The following is a 23487-nucleotide window of genomic DNA, read 5'->3' as shown; positions in this document are numbered from 1 at the left end:
TAACTTAAACTCATAACTACTGACTTTAGATGGCGTTACGGATCTTGTGGTTTTAGGCTGTAACGCTCACTTTTTAGCCTCACCGCAAAACTCGTAATAGCAGCGCTATGGGAATCCCATGAAAATACGTCATTTTTACGTGTGCGTGACTGATGTTGTGGTACAGGCTAAAAGGTGTGTGGTACACCTATACCGATAAGACTTGTAATGGCTGCGGTGCTGTTTTAACTCTGAAAATTCCATATTTTCAGCGTTACAAGCCGCAACGCAAAACTTGGGATCTCTCACTTCTGTTAACTTCAAAGGTTCTTACCAGATGTTGAGTCGTGGTTTCCTTCGAGCTCACAGCTTTTCGTTGTCCCGTTTAGGATCGAGTAGTAGTCCCATGCACTAGGACATTTGCTTTCAGCTATTTCTTTTTTCCTTGGAGAGATACCTCCGTTTCACGGCTTCAACCTCTCCCGCATCACCCAGTCCTTTGCCGAGGACGCAGCCCTCATGCCACAGCACACAGGCCCAAAGCCCGTCACTGCAAGGAAGAGCGGGCACCTGGGGTCTCCTCCACAACGGCAAGTGGCAGTGAGTTTAGCCGGTTCTCGATCAGAGATAGGCCGCGTAATCCACCGTTTAGCTGGGCTTACTTATTAAGGTAGTGGCCAGTTTCTTTTATAGAATAAATCCCGCTTCAGTCCTCCAGTTTGTTGATTTGCTAGGGGTAATGGCTAGCATCTTAAACCCATTTTTTTGCGCTAGCTATAATTTAGTCAGGGCTTTGGAGAAGAGGAGCTCCGGAGCCTTAGCGTTTTTCGTCCATGTTCCTGCACGACCAGGCCCCGCCCCCATCAGAATAAAGTCTGGCAGAAACTGATGTTTATTTTTAGTGACGCTAAATACTAGCGTTTGTTATAGTCTTGGGTTTACCATAACTTTAACATAATGCACAAGCAAATCATTGTTCACTTACCTGGTTTTCTGCAGTTGATAAAAAAAAAAAATTGATCTGCATTTCAAATATATTCAGTAATGATGTTTTCATTGTCTTTCATACGATTTCACATAACCCCTCGGTCTTTTACCAATTGATATTATTATATCTATACAAACCACAAATTCCCATTATTCTTAATTAAAATGAAGAAATCTATGGAACTTTCACATTGTTGCTACATTGTATTGAGTATTGTGGTAAAAAAAGTGGAAATACTAAATTTTCATTAAAGCATTCACTAAAACTGCCCCTTATTTTGTAGAGATGTGCACTTGGAATTCGGAAGTATGCAAATTTGTTTGAATTTTGCTGATTCGTTGATTAGTTTGAGGAATGAACGGCTGAATACTTTATTGAATGAATCGGACAAAAAATGAATGATGCCTTTGTATGTGTAATGATGTACAGGGGGTCTTACCATTCATTTGTCCATCATCCACTGTCCAATCCTGCTATAATATAACTAATGACTGATGTTAGTGACAGCCGGTCTGGCACTAAACGCTGGATTTTAATCAAACAGGAGTTGCATGTTCTTTTAACATTGAAACATTTTAAACAACTTTCCCATTTACTTTTATCATCAAATTTGCTTTGTTCTTTTGGTATTCTTTGTTGAAAGCTAAACTTTGGTAGGCTCATATGCTAATTTCTAAGCCCTTGCAGACAACCTCTTATCTCAGTGGATTTTGACAGTTTTTCACAACTAGACAGCACTAGTTCATGTGTGCCATATAGAAAACATTGTGCTCACTCCCGTGATGTACCTAGGAGTTAGCACTGATTGACTAAAATGCAAGTCTGTCAAAAGAACTTAAATGAGGGAGCATTCTGCAGACGATTAAATATAAGGTAATCACAGAGGTAAAAAGTATATTAATATAACCGTGTTGGTTATACAAAACTGGGGAATGGGTAATAAAGGGATTATCTATCTTTTTAAACCATCAAAATTCTGGAGTAGGATTAGTAATTTGAATCCTAGAATGTAAGATTTTTGTTAAAGGGACATTAAACCCCAAATTTCTCTTGTAAGATGTATCGAGTCCACGGATTCATCCTTACTTGTGGGATATTCTCCTTCCCTACAGGATGTGGCAAAGAGAGCACCCACAGCAGAGCTGTCTATATAGCTCCTCCCTTAGCTCCACCCCCCAGTCATCCTCTTTGTCTACTCTAAGTACTAGGAAGGGCAGAGCGAGTGTGGTGACAAAAATTTTAGTTTTTCATTTCTCAAGCAAAAGTTTGTTATTTTAAATGGTACCGGTGTGTACTATTTACTCTCTGGCAGAAAAGGGATGAAGATTTCTGCAAGGAGGATGATGATCTTAGCATTTTGTAACTAAGATCCACTGCTGTTCTCACAAGGGCTGAAGAGTACAGGAAAACTTCAGTTGGGGGAATGGTTTGCATACTAAGCTGCATATGAGGTATGTTCATCTATATTTTTCTAGACAGACTGTGTTAATTCTAGAAAAGGCTGGCGATATTCCCATGAGGGAAGGGTAAGCTGTATTCAGACACTTGGATAGGAATTTCAGCTTACATGAAGGGCTCATTAGTTACTGGTGACACTGTTAGGAAAAAACGTTTTTGTTTATTCAGTAAATGATGCAATTATAACGTTTTTTTGAAGGGGCTAAAGGGGTCATTGTGGCTTGTTTTGGGGTTAATTAAGAGACACATGGTTAATTAAGAGACACTCTGGTGTTTTTCTGATAGGCCTCAAAACATCGAGTGAGGTGGGAGGGGCCTATTTTAGCGCCTCAGTTGTGCAGTTTCTTTTTCTCAGAGACATCTAACTGCTTCTCCAGAGGTTCCTGCTGTGTTTGAGTGCTGTAAAAGAAGTTTTTTTCCCCACAAATCGTTCTGAAGGGCAGGTAGGAGCCACAGCAGAGTTGTGGCAAGGTGCTGAAAGTCCTTTTTACCGGTTTTGACATTTTTTCAATCCGGTTTTGCCATTAAGGGGTTAATTGTTTATATGCATAGCTGTGCAAAGTTACTAAGGCTTTATGATGCTACTGTAATTTCGTTAAGTTTACTGCTTTTTTTATACTGTTTTGCAGAATTTGTGCAGCTTTTTTTCTTAAAGGCACAGTACCGTTTTAATTCTAAGTGTGATTTACTTTGATTACAGTGTTTTCCAAGCTTGCTTGTTACATTACTAGCCTGTTTAACATGTCTGACACCAAGGAAAATCCTTGTTCAATATGTTTGGAAGCCATTGTGCAACCCCCTCTTAGAATGTGACCCAATTGTACTGATATGTCTATAAACTATAAAGAACATATATTAGCACTTAAAAATAGAGCAATAGATGATTCTCAGTCAGAAGTAAATGAGGGTTCGCCATCTAGCTCTCCCCAAGTGTCACAACCAGTAACGCCCGCACAAGTGATGCTAAGTACCTCTAGTGCGTCAATTTCTTTTACTTTACAAGACATGGCCACAGTTATGAATACAACCCTCACTGAGGTTTTATCTAAACTGCCAAGGAAAGCGGGACAGCTCTGGGTTTAGCAAAAATGCTGAGCCGTCTGACACTTTAGTAGCCGTATCTGATATGCCCTCACAATGCTCTGAAGTAGGGGTGAGGGATTTGTTATCTGAGGGAGACATTTCTGATTCAGGAAAGACGCTTCCTCAGACAGATTCTGATATGACGGCTTTTAAATTTAAGCTTGAACACCTCCGCTTATTGCTCAAGGAGGTATTAGCGACTCTAGATGATTGTGACCCTATAGTGGTTCCGGAGAAATTGTGTAAAATGGATAAATACTTAGAGGTTCCTGTTTACTCTGATGTTTTTCCAGTCCCTAAGAGGATTATGAATATTATTACTAGGAGTGGGATAGACCAGGTATTCCGTTCACTCCCCCTCCTGTTTTTAAGAAAATGTTTCCCATATCTGACACCATGCGGGACTCGTGGCAGACAGTTCCTAAGGTGGAGGGAGCTATTTCTACTCTGTCTAAGCGTACAACTATACCTATCGAAGACAGTTGTGCTTTCAAAGATCCTATGGATAAAAAATTAGAGGGTCTCCTGAAGAAAATTTTTGTTCATCAGTGTTTTTCTCTCCAACCTATTGCGTGCATTGTTCCTGTAAATACTGCAGCTGCTTTCTGGTTTGAGGCTCTAGAAGAGGCTCTTCAGATGGAGACTCCATTAGAGGAGATTATTGACAGAATTAAAGCCCTTAAGTAGGCTAAATCTTTTATTACAGATGCCGCATTTCAACTGGCTAAATTAGCGGCAAAGAATTCAGGTTTTGCCATTTTAGCACACAGGGCATTATGGCTTAAGTCCTGGTCTGCTGATGTATCATCTAAATCTAAACTTTTGAACATCCCTTTCAAAGGAAAGACCCTATTCAGGCCTGAACTGAAAGAGATTATTTCAGACATCACTGGAGGAAAAATAATTTTCGTTCCTTTCGGAACTTTAAGAGTGGTCCCGCTTCAGCTTCCTCTGCTGCAAAGCAAGAGGGGAATTTTGCCCAATCCAAGTCAGTCTGGAGACCTAACCAGGCTTGGAACAAGGGTAAACAGGCCAAGAAGCCTGCAGCTGCCTCTAAGACAGCATGAAGGGGTAGCCCCCGATCCGGGACCGGATCTAGTAGGGGGCAGACTCTCTCTCTTCTCTCAGGCTTGGGCAAGAGATGTTCACGATCCCTGGGCTTTAGAAATTGAATTCCAGAAGATATCCCTGGGACACAAAAACTCCCTTCCAAGGGGGAGATTTCACATTTCTCGATTGTCTGTAAACCAGACAAAGAGAGAGGCGTTCTTACGCTGTGTAGAAGACCTACATACCATGGGGGTGATCCGCCCAGTCCCAAAACAGGAACAGGGGCTAGGGTTTTACTCAAACCTGTTTATGGTTCCCAAAAAAGAGGGAACTTTCAGACCAATCTTGGATCTCAAAATTCTAAACAAGTTCCTCAAAGTTCCATCATTCAAGATGGAGACTATTCCGACTATTCTACCTCTGATCCAGGAGGGTCAATATATGACTACCGTGGACTTAAAGGATGCGTATCTACACATCCCTATTCACAGAAATCATCTAGACGACATCTTAATTCAGGCGTCGACTTTCCAGCTAGCCAAGTCTCACACGGACATCGTGTTGGCTTTTCTGAGATCTCACGGGTGGAAGGTGAACATAAAAAAGAGTTCTCTCTTCCCTCTTACAAGAGTTTCCTTTCTAGGGACTCTGAAAGATTCGGTAGAAATGAAAATATTTCTGACGGAGGTCAGAAAATCAACACTCTTAACCACTTGCCGAGCTCTTCATTCCATTCCTCGGCCATCAGTGGCTCAGTGTATGGAGGTAATAGGACTCATGGTAGCGGCAATTGACATAGTTCCTTTTGCCCGCCAACACCTCAGACCACTGCAACTATGCATGCTCAAACAGTGGAATGGGGATTATGCAGATTTATCTCCTCAACTGCATCTGGACCAGGAGACCAGAGATTCTCTTCTTCTTTGGTGGTTGTCTCAGGACCACCTGTCTCAGGGAATGTACTTCCGCAGGCCAGAGTGGCTCATTGTAACGACAGATGCCAGCCTGCTAGGCTGGGGTGCAGTCTGGAACTCCCTGAAAGCACAGGGCTTATGGTCTCGGGAGGAATCTCTTCTTCCGATAAACATTCTAGAACTGAGAGTGATATTCAATGCACTCCAGGCGTGGCCTCAGCTTGCTGCGGCCAAATTCATCAGGTTTCAGTCGGACAACATCATGACTGTAGCTTATATCAATCATCAAGGAGGAACAAGGAGTTCTCTAGCGATGATGGAGGTAACCAAAATAATCCGATGGGCAGAGGATCACTCTTGCCATCTCTCAGCAATCCACATCCCAGGAGTAGAGAACTGGGGGAGTGGGAACTCCATCCGGAGGTATTTGCCCAGCTGATTCAGCTATGGGGCACACCGGAATTGAATCTGATGGCGTCACGTCAGAATGCCAAACATCCTTGTTACGGGTCCAGGTCCCGGGATCCCAAGGCGGTACTGATAGATGCTCTAGCAGTGCCTTGGTCCTTCAATCTGGCCTATGTATTTCCACGATTTCCCCTCTTCCCACATCTGGTTGCCAGAATCAAGCAGGAGAGAGCTTCGGTGATTCTGATAGCACCTGCGTGGCCACGCAGGACTTGGTATGCAGACCTAGTGGACATGTCCTCGGTTCCACCGTGGACTCTGCCAATGAGGCTAATCCAAGGTCCGTTCACGCATCCAAATCTAATTTCTCTGCGTCTGACTGCTTGGAGATTGAACGCCTGATTCTATCAAAGCTTGGTTTCTCTGAGTCGGTCATTGATACCCTGATTCAGGCTAGAAAGCCTGTCACCAGGAAGATCTATCATAAGATTTGGCGCAAATATCTTTATTGGTGTGAATCCAAAGGTTACTCGTGGAGTAAGATTAGGATTCCTAGAATATTGTCTTTTCTCCAAGAAGGTTTGGAGAAGGGATTATCAGCTAGTTCCCTAAAAGGGCAAATATCTGCTTTGTCTATTCTACTACACAAACGTCAGGCTTTGGTCAGAATTAAGCCTGTATTTAAGCCTGTTGCTCCGCCTTGGAGCCTAAACTTAGTCCTTAAAGTTCTTCAAGGGGTTCCGTTTGAACCTATGCATTCCATAGATATTAAGCTTCTATCTTGGAAAGTTTTGTTTTTAGTAGCTATCTCTTCGGCTCGAAGAGTTTCTGAGCTATCTGCTTTACAATGTGATTCCCCTTACCTTGTTTTCCATGCAGATAAGGTGGTTTTGCATACCAAACCTGGGTTTCTTCCTAAGGTTGTTTCTAATAAGAATATCAATCAAGAGATTGTTGTTCCTTCTCTGTGTCCTAATCCTTCATCAAAGAAGGAACGTCTGTTACACAATCTTGATGTGGTTCATGCTTTAAAGTTCTACTTACAAGCAACTAAAGATTTCCGTCAAACATCTTCATTGTTTGTTGTTTATTCTGGTAAACGGAGAGGTCAAAGGGCTACGGCTACCTCTCTTTCCTTTTGGCTGAAAAGCATCATCCGTTTGGCCTATGAGACTGCTGGACAGCAGCCTCCTGAAAGAATTACTGCTCATTCTACTAGAGCTGTGGCTTCCACATGGGCTTTTAAAAATGAGGCTTCTATTGAACAGATTTGTAAGGCGGCGACTTGGTCTTCGCTTCATACTTTTTCCAAATTTTACAAATTCGATACTTTTGCTTCTTCGGAGGCTATTTTTGGGAGAAAGGTTCTACAAGCAGTGGTGCCTTCCGTGTAAGGTCCCTGTCTTGTCCTTCCCTTCATCCGTGTCCTAAATCTTTGGTATTGGTATCCCACAAGTAAGGATGAATCCGTGGACTCGATACATCTTACAAGAGAAAACATAATTTATGCTTACCTGATAAATTTATTTCTCTTGTGATGTATCGAGTCCACGGCCCGCCCTGTTTTTTAAGACAGGCATATATATTTTTATTTTAAAACTTTCAGTCACCACTGCACCCTATAGTTTCTCCTTTTTCTTCCTAGCCTTCGGTCGAATGACTGGGGGGTAGAGCTAAGGGAGGAGCTATATAGACAGCTCTGCTGTGGGTACTCTCTTTGCCACTTCCTGTAGGGAAGGAGAATATCCCACAAGTAAGGATGAATCTGTGGACTCGATACATCACAAGAGAAATAAATTTATCAGGTAAGCATACATTTTGTTTTTTCGTTCATGATTCAGAAAGAGAATGCAAATATAAACAACATTCCAATTTACTTCTATTATAAAATTTGCTTCATTCTTTAGATATCCTTTGTTGAAGAAATAGCAATGCACAAAGGTGAGCCAATCACACAACAGATCTATGTGCAGCCACCAATCAGCAGCTACTGAGCCTATCTAGATATGCTTTCCAGCAAAGGATATCAAGAGAATGAAGCAAATTAGATAATAGAAGTAAATTAGAAAGTTGTTTATAATTGTGTGTTATATCTGAATCATGAAAGAAAAAAGTTGGGTTTCATGTCCCTTTAATATTATTTGTCTATATTAGTTGTTCCCATTAGAATTAATGGTAATGAATCTGAATCAAATATTCATCCAAACTGAATGCCTGTATAGATTAAATTCAGCTGAACCAAACCTTTGAAATATTGCATACTTTTTCACCCATGCACAATCATATCTACTTGTTTGTATATCTACAGCTGTTTGTCTCTCCTGGTGTGTTCAGCTAGCTCCCAGTAGTGAAATGCTGCTTCTACACAAAAGGATAATAAGAGAATAAAGCAAATTTGATAAAAGAATTAAATTGTTAAGTTCTTTCAAATATTTTGGTCTTTCTGAATCATAAAAGAAACATTTTGTCTTTCATGTTTCTTTAGAATGGTGTAATTAGGTGTTTTGTTTCTCTACATTAAGGGTTAACCAATAACATCTGGTAAATGTAATCATTGGTGGAAGCTGATTTACTCATTGCACGCTTTGTTATGGTATATATTTAATATGATATCAGTTATTCAGTGTAACAAAATATCTTCCTTGCAGGATCTACGTCATAACAGTTTTTAATTAGAACAGGGCTGTTTTTTTACTTTCTTTTAAAAAGGGACTGTAAATACCTTGAGATTTTTTTATATAAAATGTTTTATGTGGGAATAAAATTGCAATGTACGGTCATTATTTATTTTGTCCCCTTTTCTAAAAAATGTGGATTTCAGAACTTGAAATACACCCTGCAGACTTCTCAAGGTTAAACATATCTGGCTTAACTACAAAACAGTGTACTTTGTACTAACATTATGACGCTGGCTAACTGTTTTGGGTGGAGTTTGATTATTGAAAAACAATTGCAGCTATCAAGATGTTAATTTGTTTTTAAACAATTTGCACTTTGCTGATATGGTACTCTATAGTAACACAACACAAATGTTTTGTAATTACAAGGTGTTTACTGTCCCTTTTTAGTTCCTAAACCATATACAGTTTATGTAAATATTCACAAGGTCTGTGTTTTGAATAGTAACATATTTTACTTTATTTATTGTAGAGGACATGGGCGGCCATTTTTCCTATACTTGGCACTTGCCCACATGCACGTTCCTCTACCTAATCGCACATTCGTCCCTAGAGGGCCATATGAGGACACCCTACAAGAGATGGATAATCTTGTTGGCATAATTAGATCAGAGGTTGATCAAGATTTAAACAAAAACACCCTTATCTGGTTTACAGGTAAACCTGTGTGTATTTAAACTGCTCCTGCTTTAAAAAAAGTTATCATTTATTTTGTTGGGATAAGCTGGTGTATGTCAAACAATGTCTCAACGTGTCAGTGTATTTTTGGGAACTGGGTCCAAAAAGTTTGAAAAATTGGTAATGGGTAAAAATAAATAATAAAATAGACGACATTATTAGACATGAGCACTCATTTATACAACTCTTTTCTGAGCCGGATATTTTTGTTTAATAGCGAAACACACAAAAATCTGTGCAAATCTAGATGTTTGTGTGTTGCGCTATTACACAATTATATCAGAAAAGAGTTGAATTCTGTGACCTTCAACTATATTCGCCTTTCTTTTATGTAAACGAAGGTCGAATGCACGTCTAATGATTATATGTATAGATTACAAGTGGATCGCTAAATTATTGCGCTCCCGCAAACAGGCAAATTTGCAATAATTAACCAACCATTACAAGTGACTGGTCATTGCTACCGCAAACTCGCGGTTGGCAGCAATTAGTGCTCTGAAAATTAACCAGAGATTAGATCCCTGGTTAATTTTCTAAAAGTGCCCCAAATGCCCTCAAAATAGTGGACATTATAGTTTTTTATTTAAAATAAAATGTTGCATTTTTTTATTAAAAAAAACTACACTAGGCAGTTTTGGGGCATTAAAGTTGTTGGGAGTGAGGTGTTAGAAAAAAACAACAGCGCAATGCTTCCTAGCAATGCAAACACGATCTCGTGTTCGCATTGCGATTAACTTGTTATACCAGCGAACATTGTTGTGCGCTGGTTTTATTAAGTCGAGCACTTAGATCGTTTGCATGTAAGCAATATTTAGCGCTCCACTTGTAATCTGGCCCTTTGGGGTCGATTTATCAAGCTCCGTATGGTGCTTGATGTCCCTGTTGCCGCGCAAGCCTTTAGAATACGATCGGGTTGATTGACACCCCCTGCTAGCGGCCGATTGGCCACGAATCTGCAGGGGACGGCATTGCACCAGCAATTCACAAGAACTGCTCTCACTATGATAAATCTACCCCTTTGTCTCTAGATAGGTAGGAAGGTAGATAGATACATGGATAAATAGATTGATTCTCTCAGGTATGTATGTTAGAAGCAGTTTAGAGTAGTCATGTAAAAACCTTTAAAGGGACATAAAACTCAAATTTGAAATGTATATGAGCGTGCTTCAATTTTGAATAGAAGCATTTTTGCTGTATACAATATACATGTGTGATCAAAAATACTGCTAGCAAAAAGCTGTTTCAGTGATAGCTTTTACTGTGCAGCATGGAGTATGTTTTGACAATGAACAAATTTGCGCCATTATTGAGCCAGTTCTCTGAGCAGGTGCAGTATATTAAGCAGCTATGGCTTTTACTAGAAGGGTTTTTGTTGTTTTACAAATAAATGTGTATTGCTGCAAAAATGAATCTATTCAAAACTGAAATCCATTCATGTACATTTCAATTATAAGTTTTGTATCTGTTTAAATTTTAAAAACAGGACATTTCATTGCTGTCTCAAGAATTTGAGTGCTTTAAATATTAACTTAAAGAAAGTTATACGGCTTCTGGCACAAAGACAATGTGATTCTAAGAATAATACTTCTGTAAGACCAATGCTTAGTCGTTTTAATTAAAGGGACAGTCTTCATGATTCAGATAGGGCATGTCATGTTAAACAACTTTCCAATTCACTTTTATCATCAAATTTGTTTTGTTCTCTTGATATTCTTAGTTGAAAGCTAAACCTAGGTAGGCTCATATGCTATTTTCTAAGCCCTTGAAGACCACCCCTTATCTCAATGCATTTGACAGTTTTTCACAGCTAGAGGGTGTTAGTTCACGTGTTAATATAGATAACATTGTGCTCATGCCCGTGCCGTTACTTATGAGAGGGCACTGATTGGATAAAATGCAAGTCTGTCAAAAGAACTGAAATAAGAGGGCTGTCAGCAGAGGCTTAGATGCAAGGTAATCACACAGGTAAAAAGTATATTAATATAACAGTGTTGGTTATGCAAAACTGGGGAATGGGTAACAAAAGCGATTATCTATTTTTTTAAGCAATACAAATTCTGGAGTAGAATGTACCTTTAACATAAACAGAGACTTTAATCAAACAAAAATTAGTGACATCAAAAGTGAATAAATAATACACGCAAATCAAATAGTGAAATAAAGAAACAAATTGTGATACAAGTGTATAGTTGGGAACGATACTTCATTTGAATAAAGTCCTAATAATGCTGTTGTGTTTGGAATGTGAACACTATTCATCCAAAATTCCCTCAAAGAGAAGAGAAAACAAAAACATTGCGCATACTGTTACTCTGTAATGTGACGGTTAAATTCCATGTGGCACCTTAGAATACTCACATGGACCAGAGCTCCAAGCCAGCTTTAAAGCTCTTTAAAGGATATCAAAGGCCTAAAATAGCAATTAAAGATCCATTTTGCCTTAGAACTTGGAGATTAGTGTTCAATTCCACCCTTTAACTTAACAATTTTCTATGCAAACCTCTTGATGATCTAAGACGTCTCATATATGTGTCCTAATATATCTATGCAATAAACTATGTTTCTTTCATGTAATTGGCAAGAGTCCATGAGCTAGTGATGTTTGGGATATACAATCCTACCAGGAGTTTCCCAAACCTCAAAATGCCTATAAATACACCCCTCACCAAACCCACAATTCAGTTTTACAAACTTTGCCTCCTATGGAGGTGGTGAAGTAAGTTTGTGCTAAGATTTCTACGTTGACATGCGCTTCTCAGCTTTTTTGAAGTCCGATTCCTCTCAGAGTACAGCGAATATCAGAGGGACGTGAAGAGAGTATCACCTATTGAATGCAATGATTTTCCTAACGGGGGTCTATTTCATAGGTTCTCTGTTATCGGTCGTAGAGATTCATCTCCTACCTCCCTTTTCAAATCGACGATATACTCTTATATACCATTACCTCTACTGATAACTGTTTCAGTACTGGTTTGGCTATCTGCTATATGTGGATGGGTGTCTTTTTTGGTAAGTATGGCCTAGATTTGGAGTTTGGCGGTAAAAGGGCTTTTTTCTGGCCGCACCATAAAATTAACTCTGGTATCGAGAGTTCAAACAAATGCTGCGTTAGGCTCCAAAAAAGGAGCGTAGAGCATTTTTACCGCAAATGCAACTCTCGATACCAGAGTTGCTTACGGACGCGGCCGGCCTCAAAAACGTGCTCGTGCACAATTCTCCCATAGGAAACAATGGGGCTGTTTGAGCTGAAAAAAAACCTAACACCTGCAAAAAAGCAGCGTTCAGCTCCTAACGCAGCCCCATTGTTTCCTATGGGGAAACACTTCCTACGTCTGCACCTAACACTCTAACATGTACCCCGAGTCTAAACACCCCTAACCTTACACTTATTAACCCCTAATCTGCCGCCCCCGCTATCGCTGACCCCTGCATATTTTTTTTAACCCCTAATCTGCCGCTCCGTAAACCGCCGCAACCTACGTTCTCCCTATGTACCCCTAATCTGCTGCCCTAACATCGCCGACCCCTATATTATATTTATTAACCCCTAATCTGCCCCCCTCAACGTCGCCGACACCTGCCTACACTTATTAACCCCTAATCTGCCGAGCGGACCTGAGCGCTACTATAATAAAGTTATTAACCCCTAATCCGCCTCACTAACCCTATCATAAATAGTATTAACCCCTAATCTGCCCTCCCTAACATCGCCGACAGCTACCTTCAATTATTAACCCCTAATCTGCCGAGCGGACCTCACCGCTATTCTAATAAATGTATTAACCCATAAAGCTAAGTCTAACCCTAACACTAACACCCCCCTAACTTAAATATAATTTACATCTAACGAAATAAATTAACTCTTATTAAATAACTTATTGATATTTAAAGCTAAATACTTACCTGTAAAATAAACCCTAATATAGCTACAATATAAATTATAATTATATTATAGCTATTTTAGGATTAATATTTATTTTACAGGCAACTTTGTAATTATTTTAACCAGGTACAATATCTATTAAATAGTTAATAACTATTTAATAGTTACCTAGTTAAAATAATAACAAATTTACCTGTAAAATAAATCCTAACCTAAGATATAATTAAACTTAACACTACCCTATCAATAAAATAATTAAATAAACTACCTACAATTACCTACAATTAACCTAACACTACACTATCAATAAATTAATTAAACACAATTGCTACAAATAAATACAATTAAATAAACTATCTAAAGTACAAAAAATAAAAAAGAACTAAGTTACAAAAAATAAAAAAATATTTACAAACATAAGAAAAATATTACAACAATTTTAAACTAATTACACCTACTCTAAGCCTCCTAATAAAATAACAAAGCCCCCCAAAATAAAAAATTCTATTGGCTGTTCCGATCAGCCAATAGAATGCGAGCTCAATCTGATTGGCTGATTGGATCGGCCAATCGGATTGAACTAGATTCTGATTGGCTGATTCCATCAGCCAATCAGAAAATTCCTACCTTAATTCCGATTGGCTGATAGAATCCTATCAGCCAATCGGAATTCAAGGGACGCCATCTTGGATGACGTCCCTTAAAGGAACAGTCATTCGTCGTTCAGTCGTCGGTCCGGATGGATGTTCCGCGCTGGAGGTCTTCAGGATCCTGCCGCTTCGCTCCGGATGGAAGAAGATCGAAGATGCCGCTTGGAGAAGATGTTTGCCGGTCCGGATGTCCTCTTCTTGCCGGATAGGAGGAAGACTTTGGAGCCTCTTCTGGACCTCTTCAGCACCGGATTATGGATCGCCAACCCCCGCTTGGGTTGGATGAAGATGTTGGAGCCAGGACGGATCGGTGATGCCTGGATGGTGAAGACAAGGTAGGAAGATCTTCAGGGGCTTAGTGTTAGGTTTATTTAAGGGGGGTTTGGGTTAGATTAGGGGTATGTGGGTGGTGGGTTGTAATGTTGGGGGGGGGGGTATTGTATTTATTCTTTTACAGGCAAAAGAGCTGAAATTCTTGGGGCATGCCCCGCAAAGGGCCCTGTTCAGGGCTGGTAAGGTAAAAGAGCTTGTAACTTATTTAATTTAGAATAGGGTAGGGAATTTTTTATTTTGGGGGGCTTTGTTATTTTATTAGGAGGCTTAGAGTAGGTGTAATTAGTTTAAAATTGTTGTAATATTTTTCTTATGTTTGTAAATATTTTTTTATTTTTTGTAACTTAGTTCTTTTTTATTTTTTGTACTTTAGATAGTTTATTTAATTGTATTTATTTGTAGCAATTGTGTTTAATTAATTTATTGATAGTGTAGTGTTAGGTTAATTGTAGGTAATTGTAGGTAGTTTATTTAATTATTTTATTGATAGGGTAGTGTTAGGTTTAATTATAACTTAGGTTAGGATTTATTTTACAGGTAAATTTGTTATTATTTTAACTAGGTAACTATTAAATAGTTCTTAACTATTTAATAGCTATTGTACCTGGTTAAAATAATTACAAAGTTGCCTGTAAAATAAATATTAATCCTAAAATAGCTATAATATAATTATAATTTATATTGTAGCTATATTAGGATTTATTTTACAGGTAAGTATTTAGCTTTAAATAGGAATAATTTATTTAATAAGAGTTAATTTATTTCGTTAGATGTAAATTATATTTAAGTTAGGGGGGTGTTAGTGTTAGGGTTAGACTTAGCTTTAGGGGTTAATACATTTATTAGAATAGCGGTGAGGTCCGCTCGGCAGATTAGGGGTTAATAATTGAAGGTAGCTGTCGGCGATGTTAGGGAGGGCAGATTAGGGGTTAATACTATTTATTATAGGGTTAGTGAGGCGGATTAGGGGTTAATAACTTTATTATAGTAGCGCTCAGGTCCGCTCGGCAGATTAGGGGTTAATAAGTGTAGGCAGGTGTCGGCGACGTTGAGGGGGGCAGATTAGGGGTTAATAAATATAATATAGGGGTCGGCGGTGTTAGGGGCAGCAGATTAGGGGTACATAGGGATAACGTAGGTGGCGGCGCTTTGCGGTCGGAAGATTAGGGGTTAATTATTTTAAGTAGCTGGCGGCGATGTTGTGGGGGGCAGGTTAGGGGTTAATAAATATAATACAGGGGTCGGCGGGGTTAGGGGCAGCAGATTAGGGGTACATAAGTATAACGTAGGTGGCGGTCGGCAGATTAGGGGTTAAAAATTTTAATCGAGTGGCGGCGATGTGGGGGGAGCTCGGTTTAGGGGTACATAGGTAGTTTATGGGTGTTAGTGTACTTTAGGGTACAGTAGTTAAGAGCTTTATAAACCGGCGTTAGCCAGAAAGCTCTTAACTCCTGCTATTTTCAGGCGGCTGGAATATTGTCGTTAGAGCTCTAACGCTCACTTCAGAAACGACTCTAAATACCGGCGTTAGAAAGATCCCATTGAAAATATAGGCTACGCAAATGGCGTAGGGGGATCTGCGGTATGGAAAAGTCGTGGCTGAAAAGTGAGCGTTAGACCCTTTAATCACTGACTCCAAATACCAGCGGGCGGCCAAAACCAGCGTTAGGAGCCTCTAACGCTGGTTTTGACGGCTACCGCCGAACTCCAAATCTAGGCCTATGTTTTTTATTACTTAAGACACCCCAGCTATGGTCTGGCACTTTATGCATTTATATAAAGTTCTAAATATATGTATTGTACTTATATTTGCCATGAGTCAGGTTCATGTATTTCCTTGTGCAGACTGTCAGTTTCATATTTGGGAAATAAACATATTAAGAAATATTTTTTTTTTCTTACCTGAGATTTAGTCTTTTTTTCAAATTGACTACTTTTTGCTTACAAATTGCGGGCAGCATTAGGCCCGCGGGTGCGCCAAATGCTAGACTTTATTGCGTCATTCTTGGTGCGAGAATTTTTTGGTGCGAAAAGTACGTCCGTTGACGCAAGTTCGTCATTTCCGGCATCGTAGTTGATGCGGAAGCCTTACACACGGTTGCGTCGTTAGTGACGCAAGTGTGTCATTTCCGGATATTGTTGGCGCCAAAAAATTTTCAGTTACGTTGTGCGTCATACTTGGCGCCAAATTTTTCATTAGTTTTATACCCCATTGCTGTTTGCCTCTTGCCTTTTTTTATGTCAGAGGACTATGTTGTTTGCATTTTTTCCCATTCCTGAAACTGTCATATAAGGAAATTGATCATTTTGCTTTATATGTTGTTTTTTCTTTTACATTTTGCAAGATGTCTCAATCTGATCCTGCCTCAGAAGTATCTGTTGTCATGATAAACTTTTACATGCAGAGAATGTATCCATCAGTAATAGTACATTGCCAGTTGCAGTTCCTTCAACTTCTAATGTACATGATATATCTATGAATTTTAAAGAATTTGTTACTGATTCTATTCAGAAGGCTTTGTCTGCATTTCCGCCTTCTAATAAACGTAAAAGGTCTTTTAAAACTTCTCATAAAGTTGATGAAATTTCAAATGACCGACAACATAATAATTTATCCTCCTGTGATGAGGATCTATCTGATTTAGAAGATCCCTCCTCAGATATTGACACTGACAAATCTACTTATTTGTTTAAAATAGAGTATATTCGTTCTTTGTTAAAAGAAGTGTTAATTACTTTGGATATTGAGGAAGCTAGTCCTCTTGACATTAAGACTAGTAAACATTTAAATGCTGTTTTTAAACCTCCTGTGGTTACTCCAGAGGTTTTTCCTATTCCTGATGTTATTTCTGATATGATTTCTAAGGAATGGAATAAGGCAGGTACTCCTTTTATTCCTTCTTCAAGGTTTAAAAAATTGTATCCTTTACCAGCAATTTCTATAGAGTTTTGGGAAAAGATCCCCAAAGTTAATGGGGCTATTTCTACTCTTGCTAAACGTACCATTATTCCTATGGAAGATAGTACTTCTTTTAAAGATCCTTTAGATAGGAAACCTGAATCCTATCTAAGGAAAGCCTATTTATATTCAGGTCATCTTCTCAGGCCTGCAATTTCTTTGGCTGATGTTGCGGCTGCATCAACTTTTTGGTTGGAGAATTTAGCGCAACAAGAATTGGATTCTGACATATCTAGCATTGTTCGCTTAATGCAACATGCTAATAATTTTATTTGTGATACCATTTTTGATATTATCAAAATTGATGTTAGATCCATGTCTTTAGCTATTTTAGCTAGAAGAGCGTTATGGCTTAAATCTTGGAATGCTGATATGACATCTAAGTCTAGATTATTATCTCTTTCTTTCCAAGGTAATAATTTATTTGGTTCTCAGTTGGATTCTATTATTTCAACTGTTACTGGAGGAAAGGGTTTTTTTCTGCCTCAGGATAAAAAACCTAAGGGTAAATCTAAGGCTTCTAACCGTTTTCGTTCCTTTCGTCAAAATAAGAAACAAAAATCTAATCCTTCCCTTAAGGAATCTGTTTCCAATTGGAAGCCTTCCTCAAATTGGAATAAACCCAAGCCTTTTAAAAAACCAAAGTCAGCCCCTAAGTCCGCATGAAGGTGCGGCCCTCATTCCAGCTCAGCTGGTAGGGGGCAGATTAAGGTTTTTCAAGGATTTTTGGATAAATTCTGTCCAAAATCAATGGATTCAGAGTATTGTCTCTCAAGGGTATCGAATAAGATTCAGAGTAAGACCTCCTGTGAGAAGATGTTTTCTCTCACGTATCCAAGCGAATCCAGTAATAGCTCAGGCTTTCCTGAAGCGTGTTTCAGACCTGGAGTCTTCAGGGGTAATCATGCCGGTTCCTTTTCAGGAACAAGGTCTGGGGTTTTATTCAAATCTATTCAATTTCCAAAAGAAGGAATATTTATTCAGACCAGTTCTGGATCTGAAAATTTTGAATCGTTATGTAAGAGTACCAACTTTCAAGATGGTGACTATAAGAACTATTCTGCCTTTTGTTCAGCAAGGACATTATATGTCTACAATAGACTTGCAGGATGCATACCTTCATATTCCGATTCATCCAGAACATTATCAGTTCCTGAGATTCTCTTTTCTAGACAAGCATTACCAATTTGTTGCTCTTCCATTTGGCCTAGCAACAGCTCCAAGAATCTTTTCAAAGCTTCTAGGTGCCCTATTCTGTGTAATCAGAGAGCAGGGTATTGCGGTATTTCCTTATTTGGACGATATCTTGGTACTAGCTCAGTCTTTACGTTCTGCAGAATCTCACACAAATCAACTAGGAGGATCAATTTACCAAAAAGTTTATTGATTCCTCAGACAAGGGTCACCTTTTTAGGTTTCCAGATAGATTCAGTGTCCATGACTCTGTCTCTAACAGACAAGAGAAGTTTGAAATTGGTTCCTTTCAGTGGCTATGTGCATGGAAGTTTTAGGTCTCATGACTGCAGCATCGGACGCGATTCCTTTTGCTCGTTTTCACATGAGACCTCTCCAGCTTTTTATGCTGAATCAATGGTGCAGGGATTATACAAAGATATCACAGATAATATCATTAAGTCCTAATGTTCGACACTCTCTGACGTGGTGGTTAAATCACCAGCGTTTAGTTCAAGGGGCTTCCTTTGTTTGGCCAACCTGGACTGTGATCACTACAGACTCAAGTATTTCAGGTTGGGGGGCTGTTTGGGGATCTCTGACAGCACAAGGGGTTTGGAAATCTCAAGAGGCGAGATTACCAATCAATATTTTAGAACTCCGTGCAATTCTCAGAGCTCTTCAGTTTTGGCCTCTGTTGAAGAGAGAACCATTCATTTGCTTTCAGACAGACAATATCACAACTGTGGCATATGTCAGTCATCAGGGTGGGACTCACAGTCCCCAAGCTATGAAAGAAGTATCTCAGATACTTGCTTGGGCGGAATCCAACTCCTGTCTAATCTATGCGGTGCATATCCCAGGTATAGACAATTGGGAGGCGGATTATCTCAGCCGTCAGACTTTATATCCAGGGGAGTGGTATCTCCATCCAGATGTGTTTTCTCAGATTGTTCAGATGTGGGGTTTTCCAGAGATAGATCTCATGGCCTCTCATCTAAACAAGAAACTTCCCAGATACCTGTCTGGATGTGTTGATGTTATCATCCTGCTTACATTTTTCCGCCTCTAGTTCTTCTTCCAAGAGTGATATCCAAAATCATCATGGAACAATCGTTTGTGTTGCTGGTGACTCCAGCATGGCCACACAGGTTTTGGTATGCGGATCTTGTTCGGATGTCCAGTTGCCAACCTTGGCCACTTCCGTTAAGGCCGGACCTACTGTCTCAAGGTCCATTTTTCCATCAGTATCTTAAATCATTAAATTTGAAGGTATGGAAATTGAACGCTTAGTACTAAGTCATAGAGGTTTCTCTGACTCAGTTATTAATACTTTTAAATTACTACAGTCTTGAGAAAGGCCCAGGGAAGGGCCGAAACGCATTGGCTATTGTATGGTAAGCCTTATTTCAATTTTATATGTAAGTTATTGTAAGCAATATTGCACTATTTTTCTATCTTTGTTTTCCACAGGGATACTGGGAATTTATGGGTTTTTTTGCACATCTATTTTTGGATAAACATCAACCACACACCAACACAGGATTAATTTTTAAGGAAATATCAACTATACACTAACACAGGATTAATTTTTAAGGAAATTGAAATTGGAACTATTTTTTTATTATCCTATCTACACTTTTTTATCACAATTTTTTCATCACACTTTTATCGACTTGGCATTTTCATCATGATTTTTAATTTTTAATTTTTAACTTTTTAATGAGTTTGACATCACTACTGACACTATTATCACTTTTTTTGGACCTTGTTACACAGCCACTTTATTTCACAGAAGAGACTTTTACCCAGGCTCTATAACTTTTGAAGACTAGGAACACCAACGTCTGAAATAATCAGAATATTATATCTGACTGGCCAAAATAGGACCCATTTAGACTGCTTATATACATTTGATCTGCTTGCTTTTATAACATTTGATTTGTTTGTTTTGTTTTATTATTCCCCTCACAAGGGCTTTTAAACAACATATTGTATAAGGGCTTTTAAACATATTGTATAAGGAACATGGATCCATGTTTTTAATTAATTTTATGTAATTTTTTTCCCATGTGGTACTATATGTGACATTGTTTAACCAATTTTAACTTGTCAATATAAGATCATCCACTGTCTGTATAATAAATTTGTTGAACACTAACCTTTGCGACATAATATCCTCTGCCCACTTTGAGGCGCTCCCAAGACTCTATTGCTATCAGTGATTAATACTATTTTACAAGCTCATAAATCTGTTTCTAGAAAGATTTATTATCAAGTTTGGAAGACCTACATTTCATGGTGTTCTTTTCATAAATTCTATTGGCATTCTTTTAGAATTCCTAGAATTTTACAGTTTCTTCAGGATGGTTTGGATAAGGGTTTGTCTGCAAGTTCCTTGAAGGGACAAATCTCTGCTCTTTCAGTTTTATTTCACAGAACGATTGCTAAACTTCCTGATATTCACTGTTTTGTACAGGCTTTAGTTCGTATTAAGCCCCTCAAATCAATTTCTCCTCCTTGGAGTCTTAATTTGGTTTTGAAGGCATTGCAGGCTCCTCCGTTTGAGCCTATGCATTATTTGGACATTAAACTACTTTCTTGGAAAGTGTTGTTCCTTTTGGCCATATCTTCTGCTAGAAGAGTTTCTTAGCTATCTGTTCTTTCTTGTGAATCTCCTTTTCTGATTTTTCATCAGGATAAGGCGGTTTTGCGGACTTCATTTAAATTTTTACCTAAAGTTGTGAATTCTAACAATATTAGTAGAGAAATTGCTGTCCCTTCCTTGTGTCCTAATCCTATGAATTCTTTGGAAAGATCCTTACATTCTTTGGATGTGGTGAGAGCTTTGAAATATTATGTTGAGGCTCCTAAAGATTTCAGGAAGACTTCTAGTCTATTTGTTATATTTTCTGGTCCTAGAAAAGGTCAGAAGGCCTCTGCTATTTCCTTGGCTTCTTGGTTAAAGCTTTTTATTCATCAAGCTTATTTGGAGTCGGGTCAGGCCCCGCCTCAGAGAATTACAGCTCATTCTACTAGATCAGTGTCCACTTCGTGGGCTTTTAAGAATGAAGCTTCAGTTGATCAGATTTGCTAAGCAGCAACTTGGTCCTCTTTGCATACATTTACTAAATTCTACCATTTTGATGTATTTGCTTCTTCAGAAGCAGTCTTTGGTAGAAAGGTTCTTCAGGCAGCTTTTTCAGTTTGATTCTTCTGTTGAGGTTTAAGTTTTTCTTTTCATTATGAAAATAACTTTTATTTTGGGTTGTGGATTATTTTTTCAGCGGAAAATGGCTGTTATTTATTTGTATCCCTCCCTCTCTAGTGACTCTTGAGTGGAGTTCCACATCTTGGGTATTGATATCCCATACGTCACTAGCTCATGGACTCTTGCCAATTACATGAAAGAAAACATAATTTATGTAAGAATTTACCTGATAAATTCATTTCTTTCATATTGGCAAGAGTCCATGAGGTCCACCCTTTTTATGGTGGTTATGATATTTTTGTATAAAGCACAATTATTTCCAAATTCCTTTGTTGATGCTTTTTACTCCTTTCTTTATCACCCCACTTCTTGGCTATTCATTAAACTGAATTGTGGGTGTGGTGAGGGGTGTATTTATAGGCATTTTGAGGTTTGGGAAACTTTGCCCCTCCTGGTAGGATTGTATATCCCATACGTCACTAGCTCATGGACTCTTGCCATTATGAAAGAAATGAATTTATCAGGTAAATTCTTACATAAATTATGTTTTGCATATATTGGTCAATGATACATTTGCATAGAGTTCTGTGATAAAATAAGAGCATGAATATGCAACTTGGAGGCCCTTCACATACAAAGAATGCTTTCACAGGCAGAGCATTGTCCACATACTCAATGATACACACCTACTTCCCTCCCTCCCACACACACACACTCTTCCTCCCTCCCACACATGCACACACAGTCACACTCCCTCCCAGCACACACACACACACACACACACACACATATACATACTCCTTCCCTCCCTGCACACACACACTCTTCCTTCCTCCCACACATGCACACACACTCCCTCCTAGCACACACACTCCTTCCTTCCCTGCACACACACATACACACACACTCCCTCCCTGCACAAATGCACACTCCCTCCCAGCACAAACACTCCTTCCTTCCCTGCACACACACATACACACACACTCCCTCCCTGCACCATACCTCACAACATTTCAAAATTCAAAAGAGGGACCCCCCCGCGGCAAAATAATTTTTTGAATGTGGTAGGCGGGGGCGGGACTTAAAAAAATCATAAGACTAAAGTAATATAAATACAATTCTAAAGTCATATCTTTTAACACAAGCTCAAACCACTGGTATAGCTATGTGAGCTCTGTATTTAATTAACCTTTGCAGAGACAGTGCTAAATATTTTTATCTTAATTGGACATTTAATAATAGATTCTTTAAAACTGCTCTCTGCTTTCCTCATTAATATTCTAGATTCTGGCCTTTAAAGTTAGCAAAAATGCACAGTAACACAGTACATAGCTTACATACGCACATACACACAAATGCAGACACACACTACATATCATACACTTATACATGCAGATACACACACACTACATAGCATACACTTACACATGCAGATACACACACACTACATAGCATACACTTACACATGCAGATACACACTACATATCATACACTTATACAGGCAGATACACACACACTACATAGCATACACTTATACATACAGATACATACACACACACACTACATAGCATACACTTACACATACAGACACACACACACTACATAGCATACACTTACACTACAGACACACACACTACATAGCATACACTTATACATGCAGATACACACACACTACATAGCTTACACTTATACATACAGATACATACACACATACTACATAGCATACACTTACACATACAGACACACACACACTACATAGCATACACTTACATATACAGACACACACACACACTACATAGCATACACTTATACATGCAGATACACACACACTACATAGCTTACACTTATACATGCAGATATACACACACACTACATAGTATACACTTACACATGCAGATACACACACACTACATAGTATACACTTATACATGCAGATACACACACTTCATAGCTTACACTTATACATGCAGACACACACACTACACAGCATACACTTATGCATGCAGATACACACACACTTATACATACAGATACACACACAC

The 23487-nt window shown here is 38.8% G+C and overlaps 1 protein-coding gene across 1 annotated transcript in view; it reads left to right on the top strand.

Moving 5' to 3' along the window:
* Positions 1 to 23487, top strand: part of ARSG (arylsulfatase G) — a 238287-nt gene that overhangs the window by 130815 nt on the left and 83985 nt on the right. Inside the window, exon 6 of the mRNA XM_053707697.1 lies at positions 9031 to 9215. Coding sequence (XP_053563672.1) covers positions 9031 to 9215 — 185 coding nt within the window. The remainder of the gene's footprint in view (positions 1 to 9030; positions 9216 to 23487) is intronic.

This window comes from Bombina bombina, chromosome 1 (assembly GCF_027579735.1).
Source record: "Bombina bombina isolate aBomBom1 chromosome 1, aBomBom1.pri, whole genome shotgun sequence".
Classification (NCBI taxonomy): Eukaryota; Metazoa; Chordata; class Amphibia; order Anura; family Bombinatoridae; genus Bombina; species Bombina bombina.
This window is presented reverse-complemented; position numbering and strand designations above follow the sequence as displayed.